Source organism: Miniopterus schreibersii, assembly GCF_964146895.1.
Source record: "Miniopterus schreibersii genome assembly, chromosome: 1".
Lineage (NCBI taxonomy): Eukaryota > Metazoa > Chordata > Mammalia > Chiroptera > Miniopteridae > Miniopterus > Miniopterus schreibersii.
Window position 1 is genome coordinate 39940975 of NC_138101.1, and position 27548 is coordinate 39968522.

The 27548-nt window shown below is 42.9% G+C and overlaps 1 protein-coding gene across 4 annotated transcripts in view; it reads left to right on the forward strand.

The window, feature by feature from the left end:
• The window catches only part of SLC4A4 (solute carrier family 4 member 4), a 297689-nt gene that overhangs the window by 218733 nt on the left and 51408 nt on the right, over positions 1-27548 (forward strand). For all 4 annotated transcript variants that reach the window (XM_081124504.1, XM_081124501.1, XM_081124502.1 and 1 more), the window contains 3 exons: positions 4790-4923; positions 10950-11221; positions 22261-22331. In XM_081124504.1, coding sequence (XP_080980630.1) covers positions 4790-4923; positions 10950-11221; positions 22261-22331 — 477 coding nt within the window. The remainder of the gene's footprint in view (positions 1-4789; positions 4924-10949; positions 11222-22260; positions 22332-27548) is intronic.

Here is a 27548-nt window from a genome sequence, read left to right on the forward strand (position 1 = left end):
AGAATTTCTCTTTTTATGGTTAGAAACATTTAGTTGTTTTTTTTTTTTTAATAGGTCTTTATTGATTTCAGAGAGAGGTAGGGAGAGGGGAAGAGAGAAACATCAGCCAGAGTCATGGATCGGCTGCCTCCTGCACGCCCCCAGCTGGGGATCGAGCCTGCAACCCGGGCATGTGCTGTGACCGGGAATCGAACCCCCATCTCCTCGATCCTAGGGGTCTAAGCTCAACCGCAGAGCCATGCTGGCCGGGCTTTATTTTATTATTTTTTTAAGCATGAAATATAATTATAATGTTGGTGAATACTTTATCATCTTCTGCCACCAAAATATTTTATTTTCCAAGATTCACTTGGTTGAAAGTTGTCAAAGAAATGGAAACATCTTTGTTTTGGGGGGCAGCGGTGCCACCTTCTCTCTCCCCCCCATTGCCATTCAGCAGTCGCAGGGTTGTGATTATTGTTCCAAATAATACATTTCTCAATAAAAGGACATAAAACAACAATGGTTATGTGAAGATACTAAGTTGCAGTGAAGTCAGGGTTGACGGCACACATTTTTAATTTTTAATGCTGGCGTTACCAGTCATAGTTGGATTTTTTCCCTTTGGACTCTTGCTCCTAAGGTCTGAGTTCTTTTATGCTTGATTTTGGTGGTGGGGGGTGGTCAAGGGTTGTGCTGATTTTCTTGGCTGTTTTGTGAAACAAGGGCCATCTTTGGTTTAAATTCATACCCTGATGTAAGCAGAGGAATGCTCACAAATTATCTTGGATGTGGATTTTGACTTCGGTGCGGTGAGGCAAAGCAGTTCTGCCTTCTTACCGTCGGTTTCCTGTGCTCAGTCACGAGGAACGGAGGGAAGCCGCTCTCGGTGGCTGCCGTGTGCCCGAAGGCTCCTGTGGATGTCGAGTCTGCTCCAAGGCAGACCGGGGATCTCCAGAGGCTCTCCCCCTTTTCTCGGGACTGACCCTCGCCTTCGCACGTCGCCCCTCTTTCCCTTCTCGTCGTCTCCTCCCTCTTTGGAAGGAAGAAGTAAGGGAGGCAGGCTGGGGAGCAGCGGAAGGAAGGGGAACCGGCGTTGGCCGTATCTCTACTTTATTCTTAGCTCTTTGTGTAGTAACGTCTCGTTTAGTCCGAATGATTACCCTGTAAAATAGCCGTTAGTTCCAGAAGAGGGATTAGCAGTTAGAGTCTGGTGACTGGTGGAGCTGAGATGTAGACTCAGATATTCCCAACTCCAGACGGGCTTGTGCTGAGCCATCTGGAGGTGACCTTGGAGATCCTCTGGCTCAGCTTCATCTTGTATCTAAATAAATCCATTATGTGTATGGTACTGTTCACCAGAAATGTGTTACCTACGGAGACTGTGCTAAGCACTTTATATGCATTATCTAATCTAATGCATAGCCTAAGCCGCAGGGAGATGAAGTAGCTCGCTTAGTCACCGAGCAAATGGCACAGCCTAGGCGTAAACCTGAGATCGTCTGACTCCGACTCCAGAGTCCATTTTATACTGCATCAGCTCGATGTTTTTCTCCTGCAGGGAAAAACTCAATTTGACAAAGGTTTAAGTGACATTCTCAAGATCACCAGCTCTTTGGTGGCAGAACAAAGTCTAGACTCTAGATTTGCCTACTGCAGATTGTTTGTTTGCGGCACTGTTCTTTCTGCTGTTCTGCGGTGGGCGACACTCAGTCAGAAATGGGATGAAATAAAAGTCTAACCAAAATGGAGTTGGGGCTCTTTATGGCCCCTGATTCTGCTACATGCCAGGGCTTAGCCCTCTGCAGTCTCATGAATTGCTAGGGAGCTTGTTCGTCTGTGGGAAGTAAGGTGTAGAAGTATCTTTATGAGTTATAGCTACTAAAAATACGCACACCCATGCATTAATTTCCTTTTTTATATCAGTGAACACTGAATATAATAAATCAGAAAAGGGGTTTCTGAGAGTTCACTTTATAAATTGCTTTCAATTCTAGGTACAGTTCAACTAAAGTTATTCATTGCATGAGATTACTTTTTAAAAATTTCTGTATCGTCAAGAGTAACATGTCAAAATATGGTGAAAATAGTTCTTTTCTCAGAAACGCTGGAAGCATCTCTCAGTTCAAGCAAGTTTCTTTCCAGTGCAGTGTGTATAATAAATCACCTTTTCTCTGCTTCGAAATTGTCAGCAACAGAATGGAAACTCTAGCACTTACCAGAGGATCAAGTACCGAAGTAAAAATAATCGGCCTTTTAGCTGTCACATGGCATCCGTAAATCAAAGCCATTTTCTGGAAGAAAGTAGCTCTTATCTTCACTGAATGAGCAGCCGTGGCTGTTGACCTTTGATAAGTGCAGCGTCGCAGGGTGTGATCTGGGCATTTCTTCTTGGGATCCTGTAGCGCTCCCCTGGCGCCCGCGGAGCACACGGAGGCAGAGTGCAGAGCGATGGGCGCGGGGGAAACACCGTCACGCTGGGGGGCCTGTGCCTGCCTCGTCTCATCACAGAGAGGCCAGACCAAGTAGAGACTCTTTTTTTTTCCTTTTTTTAATTCACCTTTTTTTATTTTAAAAAAATATGTTTTTATTGATTTCAGAGAGAGGAGGAGAAAGGGAAAGAGAGATAGAAACAGAGTGAGAGTCATGGACCGGCTGCCTCCCGCACGCCCCCTGCTGGGGTCGAGGCCGCCACCCGGGCGTGCGCCCCGACCGGGCATCGAGCCGCGACCTCCTGGTTGGCAGGTCGAGGCGCAGCGGGAGCCGACGCCAGGCTGGCAGGCAGAGGTTCTTAGTCTCGCCTCCCCCCTTTCCTCCTTCCTGCTCTCTGTCACGCCCGGGCTCTGCGGGAGTTTGATGCAAAGCGGGCACTCCGGGTTGACGGGGACGATAGAGTAACTTTGCCTGTCCCGTGTGCCCAGCGTTCCAGCCCTGCCCTTCATGTTACACACTCTGAGTGAGGAAAGGGAAAGGGAAGCGAGGAGGACACGGAAACCCCAGCGTCCGTGCACAAGGCGTAGACCGCTGCGTGCCCCAGAGAAGCCTAGGCGGAGACAGCGTTTCTCCCTGCCGGGGTCGCGCGGTGCCTGGGCAGGACCCATGCCCAGAGACGTCTTGTCCCAGCTGCGTGAGGATTCGTGCATTTCGTTTAAGCCCCTGGGACCCACGGCCTTCCCGTGTAAGAGATCAAGGCGGGGACTCTTCGTTGGCTCCAGGGAGTCTCGTCTCTGCACCAAGGCTGCCCGGCTGTGCCAGCCTCGCCTGTGCTCCGCTGCTGCCCCTCTGAGGAAGAATGGGTGGGCTCGCGAGCTGTGCAGAGGACGCCTGCAAAGTAGCGAGATGCACCCTCCCGCCCTGCGGGACGCACACCCGTGGGAACGGTCTCCTGCCAGGCTTCTTGGGCAGAAGAGGAAACTGCCCCGAATTGCTTAAGGCTGTGGGCACTCTGCGTGGGAAGCCGTCTCAGCCGCTCAGGCCTGCTGTGTGGCCCCACCCGCCCCACCCGCCCGGCTCCGTCCGTCCACATGGCTGCGCTGAAGCGTTTGCGTCTGTTTTCTGAATTGAACTCTACCCTTAAAGGAGGGACTGTGCGCTTGCTAATGTCATTTTAAGGAGAACATTGCTGGCTCTGAAGCAGTGCGAAAAATAGATTGAGTAACTTTACAGTAAGGGTGTCCTAGGATGGCTTTTGAGTGGATGGACATAGCACTTAGTGTATTTCAGTTCTATAAGTTGTTTTTAAAAAACACACAATTTCTTTGTCGTCATTTTATGTATATTATAGGAAGTAAATGAAAAGTTGCCGGATAACTTTTGGGGCAGTGGGAAGAGGTGACTCAGTGAGGCTGTCAGGGGGATAGGTTACCTGGTGGTGCGGGGAGAGGACCGAGAACATCTCAGATTCCCAGAAATCCACCTGCTCCACTCAGGGTGGTTTAGATTAGGAGGTGGCCTGTTTTATGTAAGCATAAGTCATGCTTCTATGAACGAATAATTATTGTTCAATTGAAGAGGGAAATGTTCCTAGTACCATTTTATTTTATATATACATAAAGGGACAGAGATCACATTATTTTCCTGTACTATATAAATTTATTTACCACTAAATATATTTTATGTCTTTTAAAGCTATAGAATATCTTTACTCATCTAAAAATTGTTTCATCTTACAGGTTTCGTTGTTCAGATTTGCAGCCTTATGTATTATAAACTAAGGGTCTCTGTCATAGTTTTATATTTAAAAATCAACTGATAAAATACTATTTTATTTTATTTTTTTAATGTAACTATTGATCTCAGAGAGAGGAAGGGAGAGGGAGAGAGAGAGATAGAAACATCAGTGATGAGAGAGTCGTTGATCGGCTGCCTCCTGCACACCCCCTGTTGGGGATCGAGCCTGCAACCCAGGCATGTGCCCCGACCGGGAACCAAACCCTGGATCCTAGGTCGATGCTCAACCTCTGAACCACGCCGGCCGGGCTATTTAATGTGATTTTATGTGCAGATGCTTCAGTTAATATTTTCAGAATGGATCAGGGTCATCTTTCGCCTTCGGTTTTCAACCACCTGTCATTTTAGTCACGTGGTTCTTTGAGCAGCTCAGCCGTTGGGGTGCGGAGGGATGACTGAATCGTGCGTAAGGTGAACTAGATGGTGATACCCACATTGGTAAGAATCTGTTGTTCGTATCCGATATGCTTGCCCTGGCCCTCCTAACAGCATATTCACGTGGCTTCATCTCCCTAGAGACATCACACGCGAGAAGAAACACGACATGCTCCTTTTAACACCTGTATTTTCTTCCTATCAGGGTGTGCTGGAGAGCTTCCTGGGCACGGCTGTCTCTGGAGCCATCTTCTGCCTCTTTGCTGGTCAGCCACTCACTATTCTGAGCAGCACAGGACCTGTTCTAGTTTTTGAGAGGCTTCTATTTAATTTCAGCAAGTATGTATATACACATCTAATTACAATCGGGATTGTTTAACTGTAGAACATTCGTAGTCTGCATGGGGCACCGAGTAATAGTTCAGTAGATCAGAATATGGGAGTTGGAAGACTTGGAGATTTAAAGACCCTGAGAGACTAGGTCGCCCCACGGTCATTGTACATTTAATTCAACTGCCCCCCTTTCGTTCTCGGCCCCTCAGTGTCCTGCCGGGGCGCCTTTGCCTCCGGCTTCCTGCTGGGCTTGGTTGACATGAAGCACCCACAGGACAGGACCGAAGCAGGTCCGGGGGTGTGTCTGCCCCCGCCTCGCTGGCTCTGCTTTCGCCCGTAGCCCGCCAGTGGCTCGTCCCTTGAGCACAGCCCCTTCGGGTGGCTCCTCTGCCCTGGCTGTGGCCCTCGCCAGGCCCCGGTGACTCTGTGTCCTTGGCCTTTTCAAGCCAGGGGGTAGAAATGGCTTCCTGATGTTGCTAGTCCCTGGGTGCCCCCCCATTCTCTGTCACCCCCCCCAAAAGAGCCCATTTATTGAGGTTTGTTTTTCTTCACACACCCATTTGAGAATGACTGGTCTTCTGCCACGATCCTGCCTGGCCCACCAGAGAAGTGAGATGTCTTGCAAGGTCACGTGGCGCGGTCGTGGACGAGGCCGGGTGTGCCCACGCCCGCGGCCCCTAAGCGTGATTGCAGCGCTGTCAGCTGAAGATCCCGCGTCGGACTCAGCTGGGGATCGCCAGTGTTGGCCGCGCGCGGGCCGCGCAGCGAGCAGTGTCCGTGTGCGCGCGAGCGGCCCGCAGCTCCCTCCCGGGCGGTCCCCTAGACGCGCGGGCTGCGGGGGGCGGCAAGTGGGTGGCCGGCCGCCGCCGGGCGGGGCCGGGTCCGACGCCAGGGCCGCCGCCCGTCCGGAACACGGGACGGTACTAATGCACACGACAGTTAGGACATTAATATTTTCTTTTAGAAACTGATGGACCGTTGTAAGAAGGAGAAAATCGAGTTAAGCGAATTATCTAAGTGGCCATATTAGCACACAAATGGATTTGAAATAAAATTGGGTATTCTGGCCTCTTTCTAACGAACTTAATACCTCTAAGAGAGAACTGCATTTACTGGCAGATCTCAGCCTTTAACAGATTGGAGAATTTCATAAAACTTGCTTGTACTCCTTGTTGGAATTTCCATATTCTTATATTATAATATGTTTTTAGGATTTTAATGTTAGAAATGTCATTACCTACATAATACTTCATGGACTTAAGGACTCGTGTAATAGCTTTTGAAACTGTGCCGTCAGAAATGACCACAGGGTAGTGTTTCGGAAACTGGGTTGAGAACATCAGTGAGGGTCTCCTGAGAATTTGAAGTTCTAAATTTCAAATAATGTTGTGAGTTTTCTCTAGCTCATTACTACCCATCCCTCCTCCATTATAATTCTCAGAAGGACATTGGAAGGGATTCTGTTCATGTCAGTTTATAGAAAGAGTCAAACAGTTTTTATATGTTTAAGAAAACATTGTGTGAGACCAGAAAGCCTTTGTGGAAAGATTAAACAAGCGTGTACTATAAACAGGAACAAACATGCGCAACCTTCGCAGAAAGATTTATTGGATGCAATGTGATCAGAGCCTTAATCTACAGAAAATGTTTGCATCTCGGTTTACTTTAGATAATTGTAGGAGAGAGATTATTTCCTTTCAGTAAATAAGTTCCTTTCTCACTTTCCCTTTTGTTTCATCATAATTGGTAACATAAACATAGTTCCAAGTGATTTATTTGAAAACAATTGTAAAGCAACAAGAAACCTTGTAATTCAGCGATGGATTTAAAACAGGGTTTCTCAAATGTTTCTTATTGTGGCAAACCTTATTATTTTATTCGCATTGCTGTATCATTTAAATATTATAACGGCAGTGTTGATATTTTGTCTAGACACAGAGTATTGGTGTAGATCACTAATTCCCAAAGTGTGTTTCAGCAATTAGTAGGCCCATTAGTAGTCCCATAAATGCTCCATGAAAAAAGCTTCTGTGATCCCAATAAGTCTGGGAAATGCTGTATATTATATCTCCCTCTTGGTAGTTTACTTTTACACTTCAGCTTACTAAGGGATCTGAGAAATCCTTCAGTAAAGAAACGGTTTTATTCTGTCTTGCCCAGACTTTCCCCAAAAAATCTTACAATATTTTGAAAAATAGTTAAATTTGTGTTTTTCAGGTTCAGTGGACTCAAACAGTAACTCCACATAATCCACAGATTTTCTCTGAAATGGGATATAGGTTTTACTGTTTGCCCTATAAACTGGAGAATCATAAAAGAATATGAATGATGTGCTGTCCACCTTTTAAAATTAGTAACAGAATGGAGAAAAGAGCTCACAACTGTTTTCCCAATTCTGCAGTCTCTTTTGCACTATTTTTATACATTGTATCCCAATAACAGAGAAACAGATGAGTTTTTCTTTAGTGAGGAATCTGAAAGAAGTTTTAAAATTGTGTCCTAAGCCATGCAGAAACTTCATAATTAAAGTTGGATTTTAGCCTATATAATTGTCATTTGATCATTCAATACTTTATTTCTTACATTCTTTGAATAATTTACTTAAAAGCCTTCAAATGATTTTTTCTGTTACTTTAATTTATTCATTTAGCTTAAGGAGTTTATATTTATTTGTCAATAGCTGAACATTAATTTCTGTAGCATGTTTCAAACAGGAGTTCTTCAGTTTGTGTCCTTAGTTTTATGTCACTCAGAAACGAACTCAAAATGCCTACGAACACTGAATGGTACCATAAGGATATACACCCATTTTCTCCCTCTAATTCACCATAGTTTTTTTGGTCTCTTACTGTCATTTTCTGTTACTTTTTATAACTTAATTGCTATTGAAACTTGGCACGGAAGGGACTGATAGTCTTATCGGATATAATGTTGCCATTTTATTGTAGTCATTAGGACTATTGATCAACTTGTTTTAAAACGTTTTTCATTTTTTCTTCCTCTTTTTTCTTGCGGCTGTAAACATATTTTAGTGGTTTTTTAATTTGGATTATTCATATAGAGCTACTCTGGGAGTACTTAAGTATTTTAGAGCCGCTGGTTTGGTATATTATTTAGGTCCTAAGATTTAAAGTCACATGTGCATGTTTTCCTTTGACTCAGACTGACCATGTTCCTAATCAGTAGCTAGTTAATGGGTTTATATATCACCGTGTCCAATAAACATCAATCCTATAAACAGCTCTTAGCATTCTTAGAACAAATCCAGATTTGCTCTTCTATCTTCTTAGGAGGCAAAACTAGTCCTTGGTGAAAACTTTTATTTTAATTAAAAAGCCTGTTGGCTCAGAAGGAATAAGACTATGTTCCTTAGCTCTGACTCTGACACATTGTGTGACAATGGCAGCTATCTCTAGTTCCTAGAATCCGGCTTTCTCTACAGCCTGCTTATCTCGCAAAACTGAGGATTAGACAGTGGAGTTGCAGGCGTGAAGGACCCTGGAAGGGAATGCAGAGGGTGCCTTCAGAAAGGTTCCGGGGAACCTGTAGACCGTAACTGTGGCCTCCAGCATTAGTCAGCTCCTGCTGTGGTGATGTACTCCAGTCTGTGTGATTTCATGAGGAGATGCAAATACAGGACAATTACTCTAGGCTCACCCTATCATGTACTACACACAAATAGGATAGGGGGACCATGGTGTAATTTTTAAAAGGACCAGAACAAGGATCCAGAGATCTATTTCCTGGTCCAGCTCTGCCAGTAACACCTTGGCACTGGATAAATGACTGAACTTACCACTGGCCTTGGTGTCTTGTGCTCTTCTATTAAATGAGGCAGATTTGACTAGTTGGTATCTGTATTAGTCAGGATCCTCCAGAGAGACAGAACCAGGAGGCTGTGTATATACATGCATAGCTTTATCATAAGGATTTAGATTATATTATCATAGCCGCTGGCAAGTCCAACATCTGCAGGGTGAGCTAGCAGGCTGGAGACATTACATTACCTAAGGAACTTTTAAATCTAATGTTCTATAAAATCTTCAGTCAGTTATCTCCTGATTACATGTGATAGCTCATAGACCAATGTCAGGAAATGTCTCATTCAGGCCCTGGGTCACAGGCGTGCAGTAATCCATCCAGCAAGTCTTTATTGGACCCCTTCTATGTGCCAGGCACTGCGCTAGGTAGAAGATTCAAGTTTGATTCTGAGAGCAATAGGAAGCTATCAAAAGGTTTTTGGGGTATCTGTTTACATTTATTTATTTTTTAAATATATCTTTATTGATTTTAGAGAGAGGAAGGGAGAGGGAGAAAAAGAGATAGAAACATCAATGATGAGAGAGTCATTGATCGGCTGCTTCCTGCATGCCCCCCACTGGGGCTCATGCCCTGACCGGGAATCGAACCTTGATCTCCTGGATCATAGGTCAGTGCTCAACCATTGAGCCATGCCGGCTGGGCTGATTTACATTTAAAAAGATCATGTTGGTTGTGATGTGAAAAATGGCTCTGAGTAGGGCAAGCCTGGATATGAGTAAGGATATCAGTAAAGGGGTTCTTATAATAATTAGGCGATGAATTCTTGTTGGCCCAGGCTGGGTTGTTGGTGCTGAAGCTGTTGATATGATGCCTTTGGTAAAGGGTTAAATTGTATCACTAACAGTTATCAGAAACCCATGTCTAAAATCAAAGATGTAGCACTTCAAGCATGTATGATCATTGATTTATTTTTCTCATACAAGAAATGTGACACCTATTGTCTACTTTCATCACCAAAAAAGTTATGAGAAAAAATATTGTAAAGCACTCACCAGAGAATTTTAGATGAATCAGTATGAAATGGTAACATGTCAGTACTTGACCCACATTTTCCTAAACATGAATCTTGCACTATTCACTTATAAGAAATAAGAAGGCATTGACAACAACGGCCTCTGTAGGCGGAGGTAGCCTGTCACAGACAGAGAAAAGGTGATCACAAGATGCTATTTCACACACAACTTTAGCAGAAGGGTATCATGTCAACAGGTAAGTGTCGAGAAGTGGTCACATCACCTGAGGATATGTTTTTTATTCATTTTTTTATTCTCACTTGATATATTTTATTGATTTTTTTTTGGAGAGAGTGGAGGGGGAGAGAGAGAGAGAGAGAGAAACATCGATGTGAGAGAGAAACATTGAGCAGTTGCTTCCTATATTCACCCTGACCATGGATCGAACCGCCACCTGGGTATGTGTCCTGACCGAGAACTGACTCTGCAGCCTTTTGGTGTATGGGATGACGCTCAACCAGCTGAGCCACCCAGCCAGGGCAAGACTACTTTTCTTAATCTGACTACAGCCTGTGGTTCTAATCTCATCTCCTCGAGTTTGTGGCACTGTCTGCAGTGAGCACTGCATGTGGTCTCATGCCTCATGCATTTTTAAGTACGCTTCCAACTTTTCCTGGCCTGACCGTCCATGGTCTTCCCAGAAAGTTCCTACTTAAATACCTTGAGTTTTTTTCTGCAGCTTTATCTGTCCCCACCAGAATTAGTTACCCCTTCTATGTGAACTTTTAGGTATCAATTAGTATTTTATAGTGAGATTATTCCCATCAGTTTGTCTCCCTCAGTGAGCTGCAATGACCTGGGAACTGAGAACATATTTATCTTAGTGTCCTCATTAACGAGTAAAGCTCACCAACATTCCAGTGTTAGGTTTTCAAATTGTTTGCTTTATAAACTCCGTGAAGGTAGGGAACACCTTTTTTGAGCGAGAAAAATGAATGAATTATTCACGTACAAATGGTGTGGCTGCCTCTTGATATACTTTTCTCAAACTGGAATTATTCCATTATGGTGGCATGATAATATTACTAGACCAAATCCTTAAGCTTGATATTTTCTGGAAAACAAATGAAGAATGAGCATTTATCTAGTGGCTTAAAGTGATCTTGTATTTTTAGAAGTCTTTCTACAGACATTCGGTAGTGTTATATTGTTCTTCATGGTCATTGGAGGAGTCTGACCTTTCTTATTTCTTTTCAGGGACAATAATTTTGACTATTTGGAGTTCCGCCTTTGGATTGGCCTGTGGTCAGCCTTCCTGTGCTTCATTTTGGTAGCCACCGATGCCAGCTTCCTGGTTCAGTACTTTACCCGCTTCACCGAAGAGGGCTTCTCTTCTCTGATTAGCTTCATCTTTATCTACGATGCTTTCAAGAAGATGGTCAAGCTCGCCGATTACTACCCCATTAATGCTGACTTCAGAGTGGGCTACAATACTCTCTTTTCCTGTGCCTGTCTGCCGCCTGACCCAGGTGAGGATGTGGTGGGCAGGGTTTGTGCTTGCCCTGTGTGGAGTTGTCATCCTCAGGAAGGGGTTTTATTTTATTTTCTCTGAGAAACCATCTGCTGAATTTTGAAGTCTCATTGCCTGAGGTTTCTTAGCCATGTGGTTCATTCAGGAAGTGAAACTAGGAGCTCTGGAATATGAACATAACCAGCTTACTACTTTAAAGTAAACTTGCAGTAGTTACAAGGAAATTTCGTGTGCATTATTAGTGATCTTACCTGATAGGTACGGAAAGCACGTACAAATGTTAACAGATATAAGGACCAGACAAACTCGGTCCTCTGAACATCTGTCCCATATTTCACTGCTTCTTTATTGCTGTAGGAATCTGTTCCTTTAAGTAAACTCTAAATAGGTTATTTTAAGCCTGTAGAAGAAACAAAGAAGATACTAATTCACTTTGTAAATCTGAAGCATGAACTTAAAAATAAATTCAGGCTCGAGTCACTGGGTGGTAGAGTGGAGCCTTAATGTTCATCTCTGTTAGACAAAATAAATAAGAAAAGAAAGGTAAGGAAAAAGAGAAAGAAAAGAAGGAATGTTATGTTCTCAGAGAAGATTTATGCTCTAGAGTCAGGAAAGACGTAAAAGTAAAATGAACTTCTGGGTAAAGAAATTGATTCTATACATCTTAGCACTTTAATATCCATCTTGCCAAACCCGAGAACTTTTTCACAAAAACGTGTCCAGCCTGGTCTTTGGAAATTTTTCTTGCAGTAATTCACCATCCTTTTATGACAGGGAAGGTGTTTGGAGAAAAGGCTTCAGTCTGAGGAAAGTTGCTCCACGCCTGGCAGAGACAATTAAATGGGAAGAGTGTGCATGATCCCAAGTTGTGCAGTTAGCTACATGTTGATGCCCCTTAATAAGAAGTTGATATCCAGCCCATGCTTTTTGGATTGTAGCACCACAAGGACAGTAGTGTTCTGGGGGGTTGTGTGAACCTGGGCATGAATGTGGGCACATTCGTGCAACGCCCACTTTTAGAGTCTGAGGAAAACACTTCTTAATGTTTATGGTAAGACAAATATGGTTATATTATAGACTAGAATGCAAAATGCTTATGAACTTAACAACTAAGCAAAATGCTACAAAGAATGTTGATGCCTGTGGCAGGCTGTGGCAGATGCTCCCAGATGTTTGAGTGGTACATTCTTTCTGCCACTTGGGTGGAGGCGTCTTAGAGGACCGACATCACCTTGAGTGGTGAGAGAAAAGAGGACAGTGTTTCCCTAAAAATGGGTGCGTCAGTAACACTGATGAAAAGATAAGGCATTGTTGGGTTTTGCACTCATGGACTTTCTTGTTTTAAGGAAAATCAACACACATGAAAAGAAAACCCATGCTTAAAAGCAAAGCTGAGAGAGTTCAAAGTGGAAATATGAAAATTCTGGAGAGCATGAATGCCATACAGTTATAAAGGCCTATTATTGTTAAGATGTGTACTGATTGGAAATCATAACTTAAAAAGCGCCTGGAAAAAATAGGTACTCCACACGTGATAGATATTATTGTTAAAACCAATTAAATATGCTCCCCAGAGAAACACAAGTGGTACCATTGCACAACTGTGTAGAGCTCTTCCCAGGAGAGGAGGTAAAACCCGCAGCAGTCACCCGTCCTGGACTTTCAGGGGAAGTGCAGAGTGTACACATTCAAGATATCGGAGCAGAGACAAACAGCGGGCCCTGGAGTAGCATCATTTCGTTCAGTGTCATTTTGTTATAATGTTAATGAGGTGCTGTAGGAACCTAACTCTTGTTTATATCAGTGAGCCTACAGTAAAGCTGATTTCATTATTCCTCGTTTTGCCTAAAGTCACAACCTGTCGACAGTGTTAAGTGAGGACTTGCTCTCTTTAACTGTGGGATTTTGAACTGTCCTTTTCATTGTTTATTTCTATCTATGTGGATATATAAAACATTTATGGAAAAGTCTATAAGCTGACTTCTCAGGCAAGTGTGAGTAATCGTACAGCTGGGTTTTCTAAAGGGCAGAGATACTGCTCAGCTGCTCCGAGGTTCGAGGTGTTCGTTAGACACACGAGGGCTCTGTCAGCACACCTGTCACAGGAAAGATGCACCTGTTGTCAGCCCCCTACCTGCCGGAGGCGATTGGAAACTTGCACCCACTGTGTTAATTGGATGCTGGCAGAGAAGGTAATGTGAAACCCAGAAAGACATATCTGAATGTGTTTTCATTATGAAAACTACAGAAAGATTTTACATGTAATTTCCTTCCAAGAAGGATCTTGTTTTCTTGAAAAAGCGATAATGAGGGTTGAACTGATCTGACGTTTGGCTTGGCAAGTGCTGACTGGAGTGGGGACAGCTTTTCCTTTGATCTGTTTCCCCCAGGTTGTGTAAAAGACAGTCCTAAATAACTAGGGGTTGTGTTGGAAGGACTGACAAGTCCTCCTACCTCTGGGTGGTGCCAACAAAACCGTGCTGCAGGGCTTTGAAGTCAGAAAATCATGTATTCCAGTCCCAGCTCGGAAACGCGCAGTGTGTTCCTTTTCCCAAGGCAGCTTGGCCTTACCAGGTCCTGGGACAAATGGGGTTAAAGATAGTACCTGCCTTCTAGAATTGTTTTGAAGGGGGGGAAAAAGATATTATAGTGAAAGTACTCAGGGCAGTTTCTAATATGTAATAAATAATTAAATGTTCATTGCCATTATCATTGCCGCTATCATTCAGGGATATGTAGGGCTCGTGAGTAGCCGTCAAGCAGGTATAATGGAAAGATGCATCGGTCTTCATCCTGCCTCTGAGCAGACGTGCTCGGGCAGCTGGCCATTCCACAGTAAGACTTGGTGGCACTCGGTATTTTTAGAGTCATCCAGATGAGTGGCACTCGTGACAGATGTGTTCATGAATGCCAGGATTACATAAAGCTATGGAGATGGAATCTGTTTCTGGTTTTGGAAAAAGGCAAATGGTTATTTGCATTTTCGTGACAGTCCATGTTTTACAAAACCACTTAAGATTAATGATTGTGTATTTCTCCAATAACCTTAATATGTTTTTAGAGCAAATTGCAAAAATCCACCATAAATTCAGTACTTCGTGAGAGCAAACTGAAAAATGATAGTGAGATAATAATGCAGTTACATGTACAGCTAGAGTAAGTATTCTAGAAACAACAAAAGACTGGTCTTTCATCGCAACATGCACTCCTAGTAAAAGAATTCAGTCAATGAGTCAATAATATTTAAACTGGCAGATGACTTGTTTTTCAACGCCGGGCAGTATGTAACAATGAACCAGCAACTGCACAGATGTAGTCGTGACCCTGCAACTGAGAAATGATTTTATAGGAAAGAAAACAGGAGTCATTTAATCACTAAGAAAACTCTATTCCTGGCCACAATAATACTGTGACTTTTTTTTTTTTTTGTGATCTTTCTTGTTCTCACTTGTTTCCTTAAAATTTTATCACTTCCTGAGTTTTCTTTTCTTTTTTTAAATTTATTTTTTAAGTTGAGTATAGTTGGTATATAATCTTATATTGGTTATATTAGTTTCAGGTGTACAATATAGTGACTCAGCATTTTTATACCTTACAATGCGATCACCCACTAATTCTAGTAATCATCTGTCACCTTGTAAACTAATCACAATATTATTGACAATATTCCCCTTTCCCCTTTGACTGTATTCACCCTCCCCTCCCTTTTGGTAACCATGCCTTTGGTCTCTGTTACTATGAGTCTGTTTTTCTTTGCTTGTTTTTAGATTCCTCGTATAGGTGAAGCCATATGTATTTGTCTTTCTCTGCATGACTTATCTCACTTAGTGTAATACCCTCTAGATATATCTGAGTTTTCTTTACTTAATGAACCTTTTCCTTTCTTCCTCTCACCCTGTCTATTGCTCAGTTACCCAGGTTGTATACTTAGGTTCTCATTTACTGAAGAACTAAGGAAGCTCAGTTGCAAGTGGTGAGAGGAAAAGTGGCCATGAAGTTTGACCTATCAGTCAGGTGGATGCATGGTTTTTGTGCTAAAATTTTCTTTTCTCAGACATGAGATAGCTATTAATTAATGTAGAGGCAATAGGTGTTATACTACGCACGTTGTCTTGATGGTTACATAGCAGAAGTGTATAAGAAAGTGATTCTGTTCAAAAGCCAAAAGTGAAAACTGAAAATATCCAATTGAAGGATAAGTCACAATATCTCATTTCATCCCCAACATCCTAATTTAGAAAATCGCTAGCATGATAAAGTGTGAACAATATGTGCTTTGGAGTAAAAGAACCTGAGTTTGAATTTCAGCTCTAACTAGCAGTGTGACCCTGGACTAGGCCAATTACTAATCTCTTTGTGTCGTAATCTGTGAGCTGGGTTAGTAATTGTACTTTCTCTTAGAGGTTACTATAAGGATTAAATTAAATACCATATGTAAAATTGTTTGGCACCTAACAGACACTGCATAAAAATTTGTTCTTTTTTCCCCCCCTCATTGTCCCACAAAAGATGCCCCAGACAGTATATATTCATTTAAAGGGGTTCAAACATTTTATCTTCCCTGAAAATTTCCTAGAGAAAGATACTAATTAGTCTTCTACTTGAAGCCTACAAAAAAAATTAAAAATTAATATGCTGTTGTAGATAAATGTGAACCATTGAAGCCATATTTAAAGAAAACTATGTTAGGGTGTTCAGTGCATCAAAATTAGATAATTTAATACTATTCCATTGACTCTCTAGACTAGAAAAGTGTTAGCAAACATGCACACACCATTCACAGTCATGTAGAAGAAGGCTCTAAAGTCCTAGAGGTGAGACTTGGTCAGCTCTTCTCAGAGGAGTCTGTCTGATTCATTCAAACACATAAATGTCAGCCCTGGCCAGGTGGCTCCGTCGGTTAGAGCATCGTCCTGAACACACAGAAGGTCGCGGGTTCGCTTCCTGGCTGGAGAGGCAACAGATCGATGGTGCGGGTTAAAAAAACCAACAAAAACAACGAAATGTCAGAATTTTGTGAATAGAACATGGGCTCTCTTTTTTCCTTCCCCTTCTGCTATCAACAGAAATTCACTGAGGGCCTGTTTCGTTGTTTTCTTTAAGAATTGTGCTACTTGCAGTGAAGCAGAATGCATACTCCCCACGTACCCCCAACACATATATACATATACTGCTTATTATAAAATGTGTTTTTTAAAATAGTGTTAATTGCTGTTGTCATCAACAAGGCAGGTTTTCATTTGACCCAACCTTTAGAAATCCGTCTCTGCTCTAGTGCCTCTGCTCACTGCCTGATGTGTCAGGGTCGCAGTGTCTGTACGCTCAAGGGCATGTTAGGATTTTGGAAAGGGTCGAAGTAAGTATTCCGACCAGGTGTTGGCTGTGTATATGGAGGTGAAAGAAGCTTTGGTAAAAATGGTAAACAAATGAGAAAAGCAAGAAGAAATCCCCTCAAGGCGAGAGGCCCTGAGCTCTGTTGGTAGCAGGAGGGCTGTGCTTTACTGAGTCACTGTTGCCGGTTCCAGGGAGCACTGCTCAGGAGCGGATGAAGGAGTGAAAGGTCTCTCGGGCACCGCGTCGCTCTCTGTAGCATCCCTAAGTGAAAGGTGGCCTCTTCCCTGGGGGGAACTGTACGACCAAGGCAAGCGATTGCGAGCGGCCGTGGCTCCAATTTCCACCCTTGTGTTTCATTCACAGCCTGGGGAGGCTGCCAGATGCTCTACGATGGTTGTCGCTGGAGTGGAATTTCATGACCGTTTCTTTCTATATACATTTTCTATTATCTTAATAAATGCTGTCCCCCAGTATGTTAAAACCATTAAAAAGAACTGCTGGACCATGTCTCCTGCGGTCCCATGTCACGGCCAATATGTATTTCATAATTAGAAAGCCCATCAAAAGAAAATGAGGACATAAAAGAGAACCTCACTCGTCTCCCGTGACCTGCAGCGTATTCTGCGCAGTGTTTGTGATATTACGTGTCACCCCCTCTCCAGATTGTAAAGCGGGCTTGAGTCGCAGGCTAACGGTTAACAGGGAGCACGGGCCCCCTGGCAGCGCTCGGAAGGACGCTTCGCCCACACAGCTGCCGTCTTACAGGCACCGTAGCGGGTGGGCCAAGAGAAGCAAAGGTGGCTGAAGGGCCCGCGTAGTGTCCTTTGACCTCTAACCTCCCCCAGCACTTTCTGCACAACGCCTGCAGGACGCAGGAAAGGAGAGGCGACGAACCCGGGTAATCCCAGACCTGGAATTTCCCTGGCGTTGGGTGTGTATAAAACACAGCCCCGAGTACTGTGTATACACACCCTAAGTGTCAGGATGAGTGGCATGGAGGAGGGGTCCTTGTGAGCATAGCGGCCACATATACCCCCAGCGTGACACTGGACGGCAGCTCAGCCCTTTACCGCCAGTGCCGAGTCACAGTGAACAGTGCAGCGGTCGTAACCCGCACTTGCCTAGTTACAGGGCACATCTCAAGCATCGGGCTTGGTAAAAATCCTGACAAGTGAAAGGGTAACAGGAAAAAGTAAAGCAAGACTTTCTATTTTGTTTTAAAGTTAAAAACTGAAGTACTGGCAGGTAATTTCTCTAAGAGCTGCTTCTCTCAGAGTTTACCTCATTCACCTTGCCATCCCTAAAAAAGCCACTGTGCTTTTTTTATTGAGCTAGAAATTTAAAGCATAAACATTTGACTTTATCAAGAGGCGCGTGAGTGCTCAAGTTTTCCAGGGCCCTTAAATAAAGCTGACATGGCCAGGTGGGTAAGAAGCTTATTCAGTTTTACTCTGTGCCTCTCTTCCAGTTACTTGATTTCCTAAAGATGTTGCTGAAATAGAATGGAATAAAACATTAAAGTTTTATTATCATGAAAAGTACCCTTAAATGCATTCTGATTCAGAGTAGGTTAGTCAGCTTCACATTATTGTGACCCCACAAGCTATATGGAGGGTGTAGGTTCAGATTTGGTTGATGTTTATTAAGCACCATCCCAGTGCCAGACATTTTACTAGGGGATTTTAATAAACTATATATATAGTTTATTTTATATATATATAATATTATAATATCATAATATATATGTATCTAGTCATCACATAGCCTTGTGAGTTAGCTGACATCCTTTCCAGGGCTGAAGTGCTGCCTTCTCCAGGCCATAAAGCTAGTAATAGTCTTAGCTACCATTTATTTACTCTTACCTGGTCCTGGACACTGTGCTAACAGCGTTGCCTACATTGTTCTATTTAATCCACACAGTAACCTTATGAGGTAGATGGTTTCAAATCCAATTTCACAAACGAGGGACTTGTAGTCAAGAGGAGCGAGGTAACTTCCTCGAGAATATGTGGCGAGGGAGCTTGGGGACACTGTGCTTCGGAGGCGGTGGGCCCAGAATCCCAGCGCAGTTCCCCTGGTGTTCCTTTCTCCGCCTTGTCATGTACATCAGAGCCGGCGGATCTGCCTCAGTGGCCATTGGCCACTCTGACTTGACCTCGTGGTCTGAAGTGAGCTTCTGTGTGGATTCCTGACGGTGCATTTCCCGCTGCTGTGTGAAGCAGAGGAGTCATGGGGTGGTTCCTGGTGCCAGGTCACTACAGGACAGAGAAGGACAACCGTGAGCAGAGCTGCTGACAGTCCCTCTGCAGGTGATATACTGACAGGGACACATGGATGTGTCCACATGTAGCGCCTGCAGCCTGTCCTTGCTCTGGATCTCTCATTAAACGTAAAGAAGGAAAAGCCAGCTTAAGGTGGAAAACTCACGCCACCTTTTTAAAACATCTATTCCTGATCATGTTCATCCCCCTGTTCCAGAGGATCAGCTAGAATCAAGAAGTGAAAATGCAAGTAACATAAAACGATGAACCTGCGGAAACTCCCTGAAACCAAGTATGGGACACAGACTGTCCCAGTAACAGACGGCTGATTCTAAAGGAGCCAGCCTCTTCGGGCAGAGTGTCACTGCTGCCAGGCCATGGTGCTAAGCAAATAGTGAGGGCAGGCAGAGTGCAGTGTAGTTCGGCTTTTCCGTCTGACCTGTCCAGAATCCCAATTAAGGATATTGCAAATTCTACATAAACAGGCCATTCTGCAGTTGGTTGCCAAAATATTTGCACCGTATGTGTCTAGATCCAAATGGTGACCAATGGCTCTCGCACACCAAGCTCGCAATTGGAATTAATCATTTTTTCTTCTGTGAGCTTAAGTAAATTAACTTTTAATCTTTTTTATGGACTCTACCGTATTCTGCCAATTTATATTTATGGAAGTGCTTGTTTAGGTATTTATTTTGAAGCCTTTCTCTTGAAGCAGCTGCTTATTAAAATAAATATGAAGTGTATATTTTTACTGTCCTTCTGATACTGGTCTTTTGACATTTTGAGAGCCAATGTGCTTCAGTAGCTTGACTCTGAGAAAAACTGGAAAGATAAAAGGAATTTTATGAGCATCATTGACGTGTATCCCAAACTTAAGAGCAGTTACTAAAAGTTCAGATGGGAGTCCTCTTTTAGGCTACCCGTGGTCTTCATTATCTGTCATTTCACCAGAAAGGAGCGTTGACACTCTTTCTCCCTCATTCCTTACTCCTTGTTTTTATGCAGAACAGTGTGTTGCAAAAAGACCTTCACTGTCTTGGGACAGGAAGCTCATAAAATTACATTAAGGAACCTAGCTCAGGAAGAGCAGCTTCCCAGACACCATCTAAATAGTGCCTGTGATTTCACGTGGGCTCTTTTCCTTCCGGCGCTCAGACAGGTCAGCCATCTAGGCTCACAGTCAAGATTCACATCCCCTAACGTGAACAACGGCCGTCCAGCCTTGAATTCTATGGCCGCAACTGTGATCCCACCTTGAATTCTGTGGCCACATAAAGCATTGTGATTTTGACAATTAGAAACGCTGGGTAGGAAAAGAAAGAGTGCTGAACAGGTTTTGGTACCAATTCTGCTTCGGACGGACTGTAATCCTGGGCAAGAACCCTGGCATAGCGTGGTCCAGAGGCCCACCTTGCATAAAAAGGGCAGAAAAGCATACCTGTTATATGGGTTGTGTTTTTAAGTGAACAAATGGAATAACGTAAGAAATGTACTTTAAACATTTTAGAACAAAATGGTAATAAAAATCTAGGTTTTGTTCGTAATAGTTTACTAACATCTTTCTTTTGGAAATGGATTCATGTTTGGTTGCATTGTTTGGGCCAAGCATCCTTTAACCTGTTTTGATTCTCTCTGTGGCCTGGAATGAAACCGAGAGTATAAACAGACGGTTTGTGTGTGTGCTTGCTTCATGCAGGAAGCAGGAAAGCCCTGGCAGCAGCCGGCTTTAGGTTAAAAGTTTAACAGTTCCAGAGCCTTCAAAGATCAGAATGGATTCTCAGATTGAGAACTAGGACTCAAGCTAAATATTTTCCCTCCTTTTATTTGCTTCCCTTCATTTTTTTACCGTTATCTGCTCTCATTCATTTGTGACTACAAATTAAGTGGCCCCTTTCCTTCTTTTATTGACAGTAAACATATTTTTCAGCCTTATTGAAGTATAATTGGCAAAGAAAATTTTAATATACTTAAAATGAGTGACATATACATTGTGAAAGGTTTCCCATCGAGTTAATTAGCACATCCATAACCTCACATATTTATTTTATTTGGTGAGAACACATAAGTTCTATCCAGCAAATTTTAATTATACAGTACAGTCTTATTAATTATAGTCCCCATGTTTTACACTAGATCCTTAGACCTTACTCCTCTCATAGCTGAACATTTGTACCCTTTTACCAGCCTCTCTCCATATCCCCAACCCCCAGCCCCCCCCCCCCCATTTTACTCTCTGTTTTTAAGAGTTAGACTCCTTTTTTCTTTTTATAAGATTCTACCTGTAAGTGGTACCAGACGGTATTTGTCTTTGTCTGGCTTATTTCATTCAACATAATGTGCTTCATGTTTATCCATGTTGCTGCAAATGGCAGGATTTCCTTCTTTTTAAAGGTTGAATAGTAAACAAATATTTTCCAGTTCCTGTTGGTTAAGTGCCGAACTGGGCAGATCCTGGGGGAAAGCAGTGAACAAGACATGCCCGTCTACTCCTCCCTGATGGATCTTACATTCTGAAGTTTAACAGTCAAACACACCTGCTTGGTTCTCCTTAAAAGTTTATGTAGGCGAGACCTAAACCATGCCAAACTAAAAGGACAGGCTAGGCGCTGGGGAAGGGGTGGTGCTCAGGGACCAAACAATAATTAGCAATTTGGATGTTAAGTGAACTATGTAATTCTCAAAGACAAAAACCTGGTAAGTGTTAATTCATGATATTTCCATAAATTAGGGATATCCTGAGTAACTGTATTTTATAATATATAACGCTTCACGTATTAGGAAAAAGGCATAGCTGATAAAGAAAAATGTTTTGATTATAGGATACTTTTTAAATACTAAATGAAATAGTTCCAAGAGGAGGTTTGGTTTAATAAATAAATGTGGTTCTTCTGCAGGTGACATCTACATTTGATGTCAAACTATATGAAATAATTTTAAAAAATTAAGTATCCCAATTATATTTATATAATTTATTATTTATTTAGTACTATTTTTTTGTTTGTTTGTTTTCACACATTTTGCAAAGGCATACTTTCTCATATACAGTCCAAATTGCCAAAAATTCCAAATCAGTTCATTCTTACTTAGTGAAACTCCAGCTTGTGAGATTTGAGTCTACATGAAGCCAATCATCAACTTAGTTCTTAACAGCCATTTCTTCCACCAGGCAGAATATGAAACCTGAAACAAGTAAATGTCAGTAACAACTAATTAAATATTTGCCAGGTTTCTTACCAGATTAGAGCACAAGGGATGTGTCCAAATTTTTGATTATTTTATCCAGGTGGAAGGTGAATGTAGTTGTAATAAAGAATCATTCACTGTGCCCTATGTTTTTATTAAAGATACTTTTAATGCCCAGTCCTGCTTTTTTAGATCACCAGTTATGCATTTTGGTCATTTAAATTTTCTTTTTATAGTAAAAATTATCTTTGTCTTACAGTTAATATCTCGATGTCTAATGGCACCACATTGGCTCCCGAGGATTTTCTGACTGTGTCTCCTACTGACATGGTAAGTGGCTTAATACTTTGCACCACCTGCAGACTTGCGCATTGTGTACCATAATTCTTATGTGCGTAATGTGATGTCTCCCACCACTGCGCACGTCCAGCCCGAACACCTTCAATACTCAGAGAGTGGAAGGAAAGAAATAGCTTTCCTTGCTCTGTTAGCTTGTTTCTTCTTTTGTGGTTTTTTGTTTGGTTTTTTAAACCGAAGTGAACATTTACTTCTACCACATGCTTTATAAACCTGCTTAGGAATTTAACTGCATGTCCAATTAATTGTCACCTTGAAATATTTTCACAAGGCGAAGTGAGGGAGGTGGAGAAATGAGAGCACGGTGTCCTCTCCCCGTTTCTAGATGATAAAGAATTCTTCTGGCTGCTAAATGTGCTGTGTTCTCTTCACTGAGGGTGATTGTAGCGGGACATTTCCCCGTCACTTAGAAAAAACCGTGCCTGTCACATGATATCCTTTCCCATGGCAAGTAACCAAGGGGCTTTAAGAGACTTGAACTAAGCTTTAAAAATGAGCTGTTTTGCATGGAAGGTTGCTCACTGGAAGGAGGCTTTTGTGCTGGAGAAAGAGAGGAAAGTGCTGGTTCAGGGTTCCCATTGTGTTCCTTGTGGGCTGCATGTGGACTCGCACCAAAGGGATCAATCTCTCACTTATGGGGACAGAAACCGTAGCACCTCGTGTTGACAGAGTGCCCATCTCTCCGGAGACCAGAACGCCTCTGCAGACATTGCACCCAACGTCCCTTTCAAAGGTGATGTTTGTCTCTTTCTGGACAACACTCCCTTGACCCTGTTTCTCTCTTGTCTTCCTATTCTGTGGCTCTCTTGACTTTTTAAAAAAGTTTTCTCTGACTTTCCCCAAACTTGACCTCTTTATTTCTTCCATATTCGAGTGTGTATGTGTGAAAGACAGTTCGTATATACCTTTTAAAAGCCACATTGAGGAGAAGATTCAGTTTTCAGTCTTTGAGCCAGCCAGCCTATTGCCTGCAAGGACTTGATTAAAATACAGAGAAAAACACTTTTATCTAGACTTTAAAGAATTTTAATTAAAATCTAATAAAAATTTTAAAGTATATGTAATTAAAACCGCAAGCAATAAAAATTAATAAAACACTCACTTACACTGACTTAAAAACAGATTGTTCCTTATATAATTGTTTTGGTAACTAATCAAGGAAAGCTTTAGAATTATTGAATTTTTGAGCCCTGTCTTTGGGCAGGTCCTGAGGAGACCGCAGTAATTGATATATAGTAATTATAGTCAGATGGCACTGTAAGATTCATGGAAAACAAATGAAAGTTGTGGCTGACTTATGGTGTGACTATCATAGGGATGTAAAGGCACAGTGATTATTATAACTTAACTGCCATTTATCGAGCCTCTACTAGATCTGAACTTAGGGCTTTCCAACTCCAAAATTTGCCTTTTTCCATTCTTTGGGGGATCATAACAGCGTTTCAGGTAGAAGATTTACAGATATTGAATTCTCATGTCAGACTGCCCAGTTCCAAATGCAAGGCTGCACTGCCTAACAGGCCGTGGACCGTCTCAGTTTCCCATCCGTAAAATGGTGACGGTAATAGTGTATACATCCAGGTTACTACATATAAGGGTCAAATTAATAAAAAGGCAGGACTTAGCACAGTAGCTGACACATCTCTCTCAATCGTTGTTAGATACCGTTACTGTTCTGTTTAGATATTGTCACTCCCGCAGGCCACGCTGCCTCCGTGACTCAGACTGATGGAAGTTGGAAGCCTCTGCTTCCCACAGGGGCCGAGACCTCTGTCTGCCTAGCCACGCGAGCTCCACCGCCCTGAACCTTTCCGGGGACATACGGTCATCAGCACTTAATTCCCTTCTTTTCATCTCAGCCGTAATTAGATCATGAAGGAAGGTGCTGGAAAAGTGACACGCAGCCCCAGGCACCAGCCAGACCCCCTTTCTGCGGCCCCGCGAACGTCCTGCCAGAGGAAGGAAGGCCTTTCCCTTCAGCTTCATTCGCGTGAAGATGGCCCTCTTGTTCCTAGGGACGGGTGTGTTTTCGGGGGAAAGGGCAGGAAAATTGGGGCACTGGGACACTTAGAGATTCGAGCTCTAGAATAGCCTTCCCTCAAGATTAAAGGGCAGGTTTTCCGTGATTTTCATTCACTGTTGGAATCATCGTATCTTCAATTCTTCTCACCTTCGTCAGTTTTTCCGTAGATTTCTCCTCTGGTATATTCCTTCAACTTGTAAACAAAATTCTTTAAAAGGTCGCTATGAAACTTAGAGACCAGCCACAGTTTATCTGCACTGTGTATCTAAACATTAAGCATCAAGACCTGGTGGCTTCCACTTGGCAGCTCTCAAAGGGAGAGACCAGATTTCAAAGTCTAACGTCATCTTTTCTGAGGGGGTCACTGAATGGATCAGTTAGTATTTGTTTTTCACCTTAGATTCCTTCTTATTTTTGTTATTTTTCTTAGATTGAGGCATGTTGTAAAATACACAGTTCTTACGTGTCTGTTGCAGTGCGTTTTGACAATCTTACGCACTCATGTAACCCCCACCCGAAACAAGGTGACGTTCCCCTCGTCCCGTCCCGCAGTGTCCCACGGAATGCCCCAGGTCCTGCTCTGTGCTCCGCTTCCAGGGCCTTGGGAGGTCTCGCTTTTCCCAGCTGCCTGCAGAGGTCAAAGCCTTGGTCCTCTTAAGCCGGGAAAGGGCCTGAGCGCCTCTGGGGCCTCCGGCTCTCCCGCCCTGCTCCCAGCTCAGGGAGGCGGCTTTCTTGCTCTTGGTGGAGACTTTGTGTCTAAGGCGCGATTTCTCGCAGCGGCCTTGTCTAACCTCCAGCCTTCTAATTTTTTAAAAAATATTTTTTACTGATTTTTTAGAGAGAGAGAGAGAGGAAGGGAGAGAGAGTGAAACATCAATGTGAGAGTGAAACATCAATCAGCTGCCTGAGGCTCAAGCCCACAGTGGTGCACAGGATGACAGCCAGCCGCCCGAGCCACACGGGCCAGGCTCGCCTCCAGCCTTCTATGCGCCGCCGGCCACTTGGTGAGGACTGCGAGGCAGCTGGGCGGGCGCGGGGCCCCTCGGCGCTGAAACTCCTTAAAGACCTCGCTCCTCCCGCCCCCTCCGCCTGCAGTGGCTTCCCTCCCACCTGCTGCTGCCAGGGCCGGCAGCCTGTGAGCGCCTTGGAACTTTCGGGAATTTATTTAGGTTTCTTTGCCTCTTCATCTCTGGTAGATTTTTAAAAACTATGATTTTATAGCTTATTCAGCAGTGATGGTCTCCTGCAACTTTTTATATCTTTAATTCGTTTTGATATTTTACAATAATACATGTAATACAGACAACTGTAGCTCAAATGCATCCTGCCCGTCATAAAGTAAGATTGCAGATTACTGCAAACTGGACTCACCCACTACAGGGAAGACCCTAAATGAGTGCATGCGCTGTTTAACCTTGAGACTTTTATTTGTAGCATACCCTCATTTATATATGCTTTAAAAGGAACATACTTTACAAATCTATACTCAAAGAGAGCAATGTAGAACGTTTAATTTTTATTTTTTTTGGCTTATTTTACCTAGTGAAGCATCCTGTGTCTACATGGAGATGCTGTTAATCATGGGACTAAGAAGATTATAGTCTCATATATTCTGCCTGGCAGCCAGACATGAAAGCAAAAGTGCTTTGATTTGATATTCCTCAGGGCAGTTCTAGGAGGGAGCATTCATTTCAATAGGAAATGGAATGGCATATTGATCTTGTGCATAGCAACATCCTTATGGTTTTCTCTCATTGAGAAAGTCAAGCGTAAAAACCATTCTGTCCTCAAACAGCCTTGAAGATTACATGCTCCTACTATTTAAAACCTTATGGAAAATGTAAAACATGCACTAAAGTAGAGAGAATAGTACAGTGAACCCACATACATGTCACCTAGCTTCAGAGACTGTCAATGTTTTGCCCATGCTCTCTCATATATCCCCCACGTTTGTGTTTGGAGAGGATGCTATAGTATTTTAAATTTTGAAATTAATCTTTTAGTATGCATCGTACTTTTAAGAGTTAGAAACAGCCTGGCCGGGTGTGGCTCAGTGGTGGAGCATCGACCTAGGATCCAGGGGATCGTGGTTCAATCCCCAGTCGGGGCACATGCCCGGGTTGCGGCCTCGATCCCCAGTCAGAGGAGTGCAGGAGGCAGCTGATCAGTGACTCTCTCATCATGGATGTTTCTATTTCTCTCTCCTCTTCTCCCTTCCTCTCTCTGAAATCAGTGAAGATTTTTTTAAAAAAAGAAAAGTTAGAAACAAACCCACTCATTGTAAACAGGGTCTCTAGAAAATGAGATCCAGAAAAATAGATTAAAATCTTTTTCCATGAGATTGACCTCAATTAAGACCCCCAGGAACTTGGTCCCATTTCCTTTACATGGTTTTTTTCATTACCCATTTACACGGACAGTGTGCTTTGGCCCACCTGGTCCACTCACTGTCAGTTCCTCCACATGGTGAGCACTCAATAAGTTTTGAATAAAGGGCGTATTGGATAAGGGAATGAAGCACTGTCTGTAAGCAAGAAAACATCTCTATCATTTCACATACATGTGTATAGTTTTCACTTCAACCCGAATCTCTGTAAGAACGTCAATAAAACTTCCTGTGGGAATTGTTTTAATGCAGCTTACTTCTTTGGGAACTCTAGTTATAAAAAAGCACTCTGGCCCTGGCTGGGTGGCTTGCTTGGTTGGAGTGTTGTCCCATACACCCAAAGGTCCTGGGCACATATCTAGGTTGCAGGTTAGTCCCAGGTTGGAGCATGTACAGGAGGCAACCAACGGATATTTCTCTCACATTGATGTTTGTTTGTTTTCTCCTTCTCTCTTTCCCTTCCTGTGTCTCTAAAACCAAAATCAATAAAAACATATCCTCAAGTGACAATAAAAAAAACAAACATTCTGCTGATATCACAGAGCTGAGCTGAAATTATGGTACATTTTTGCTGATTTTAAAACAAAGAAATCTGTTACCTATTATGACGTCTAAACTTTAGATGTATTCTGCTGAAAACATCCATATGCAGAAATTTGAAAAACAAAGTGAGATATGATTAATCACCTCAGAAGCAGAGTTTGATAAAAAAGTAATTATGCAATTCAGATGTTCACAAGTTGAAGCTAATATAGAAAAAAAATATTTCAGGGAATGATTT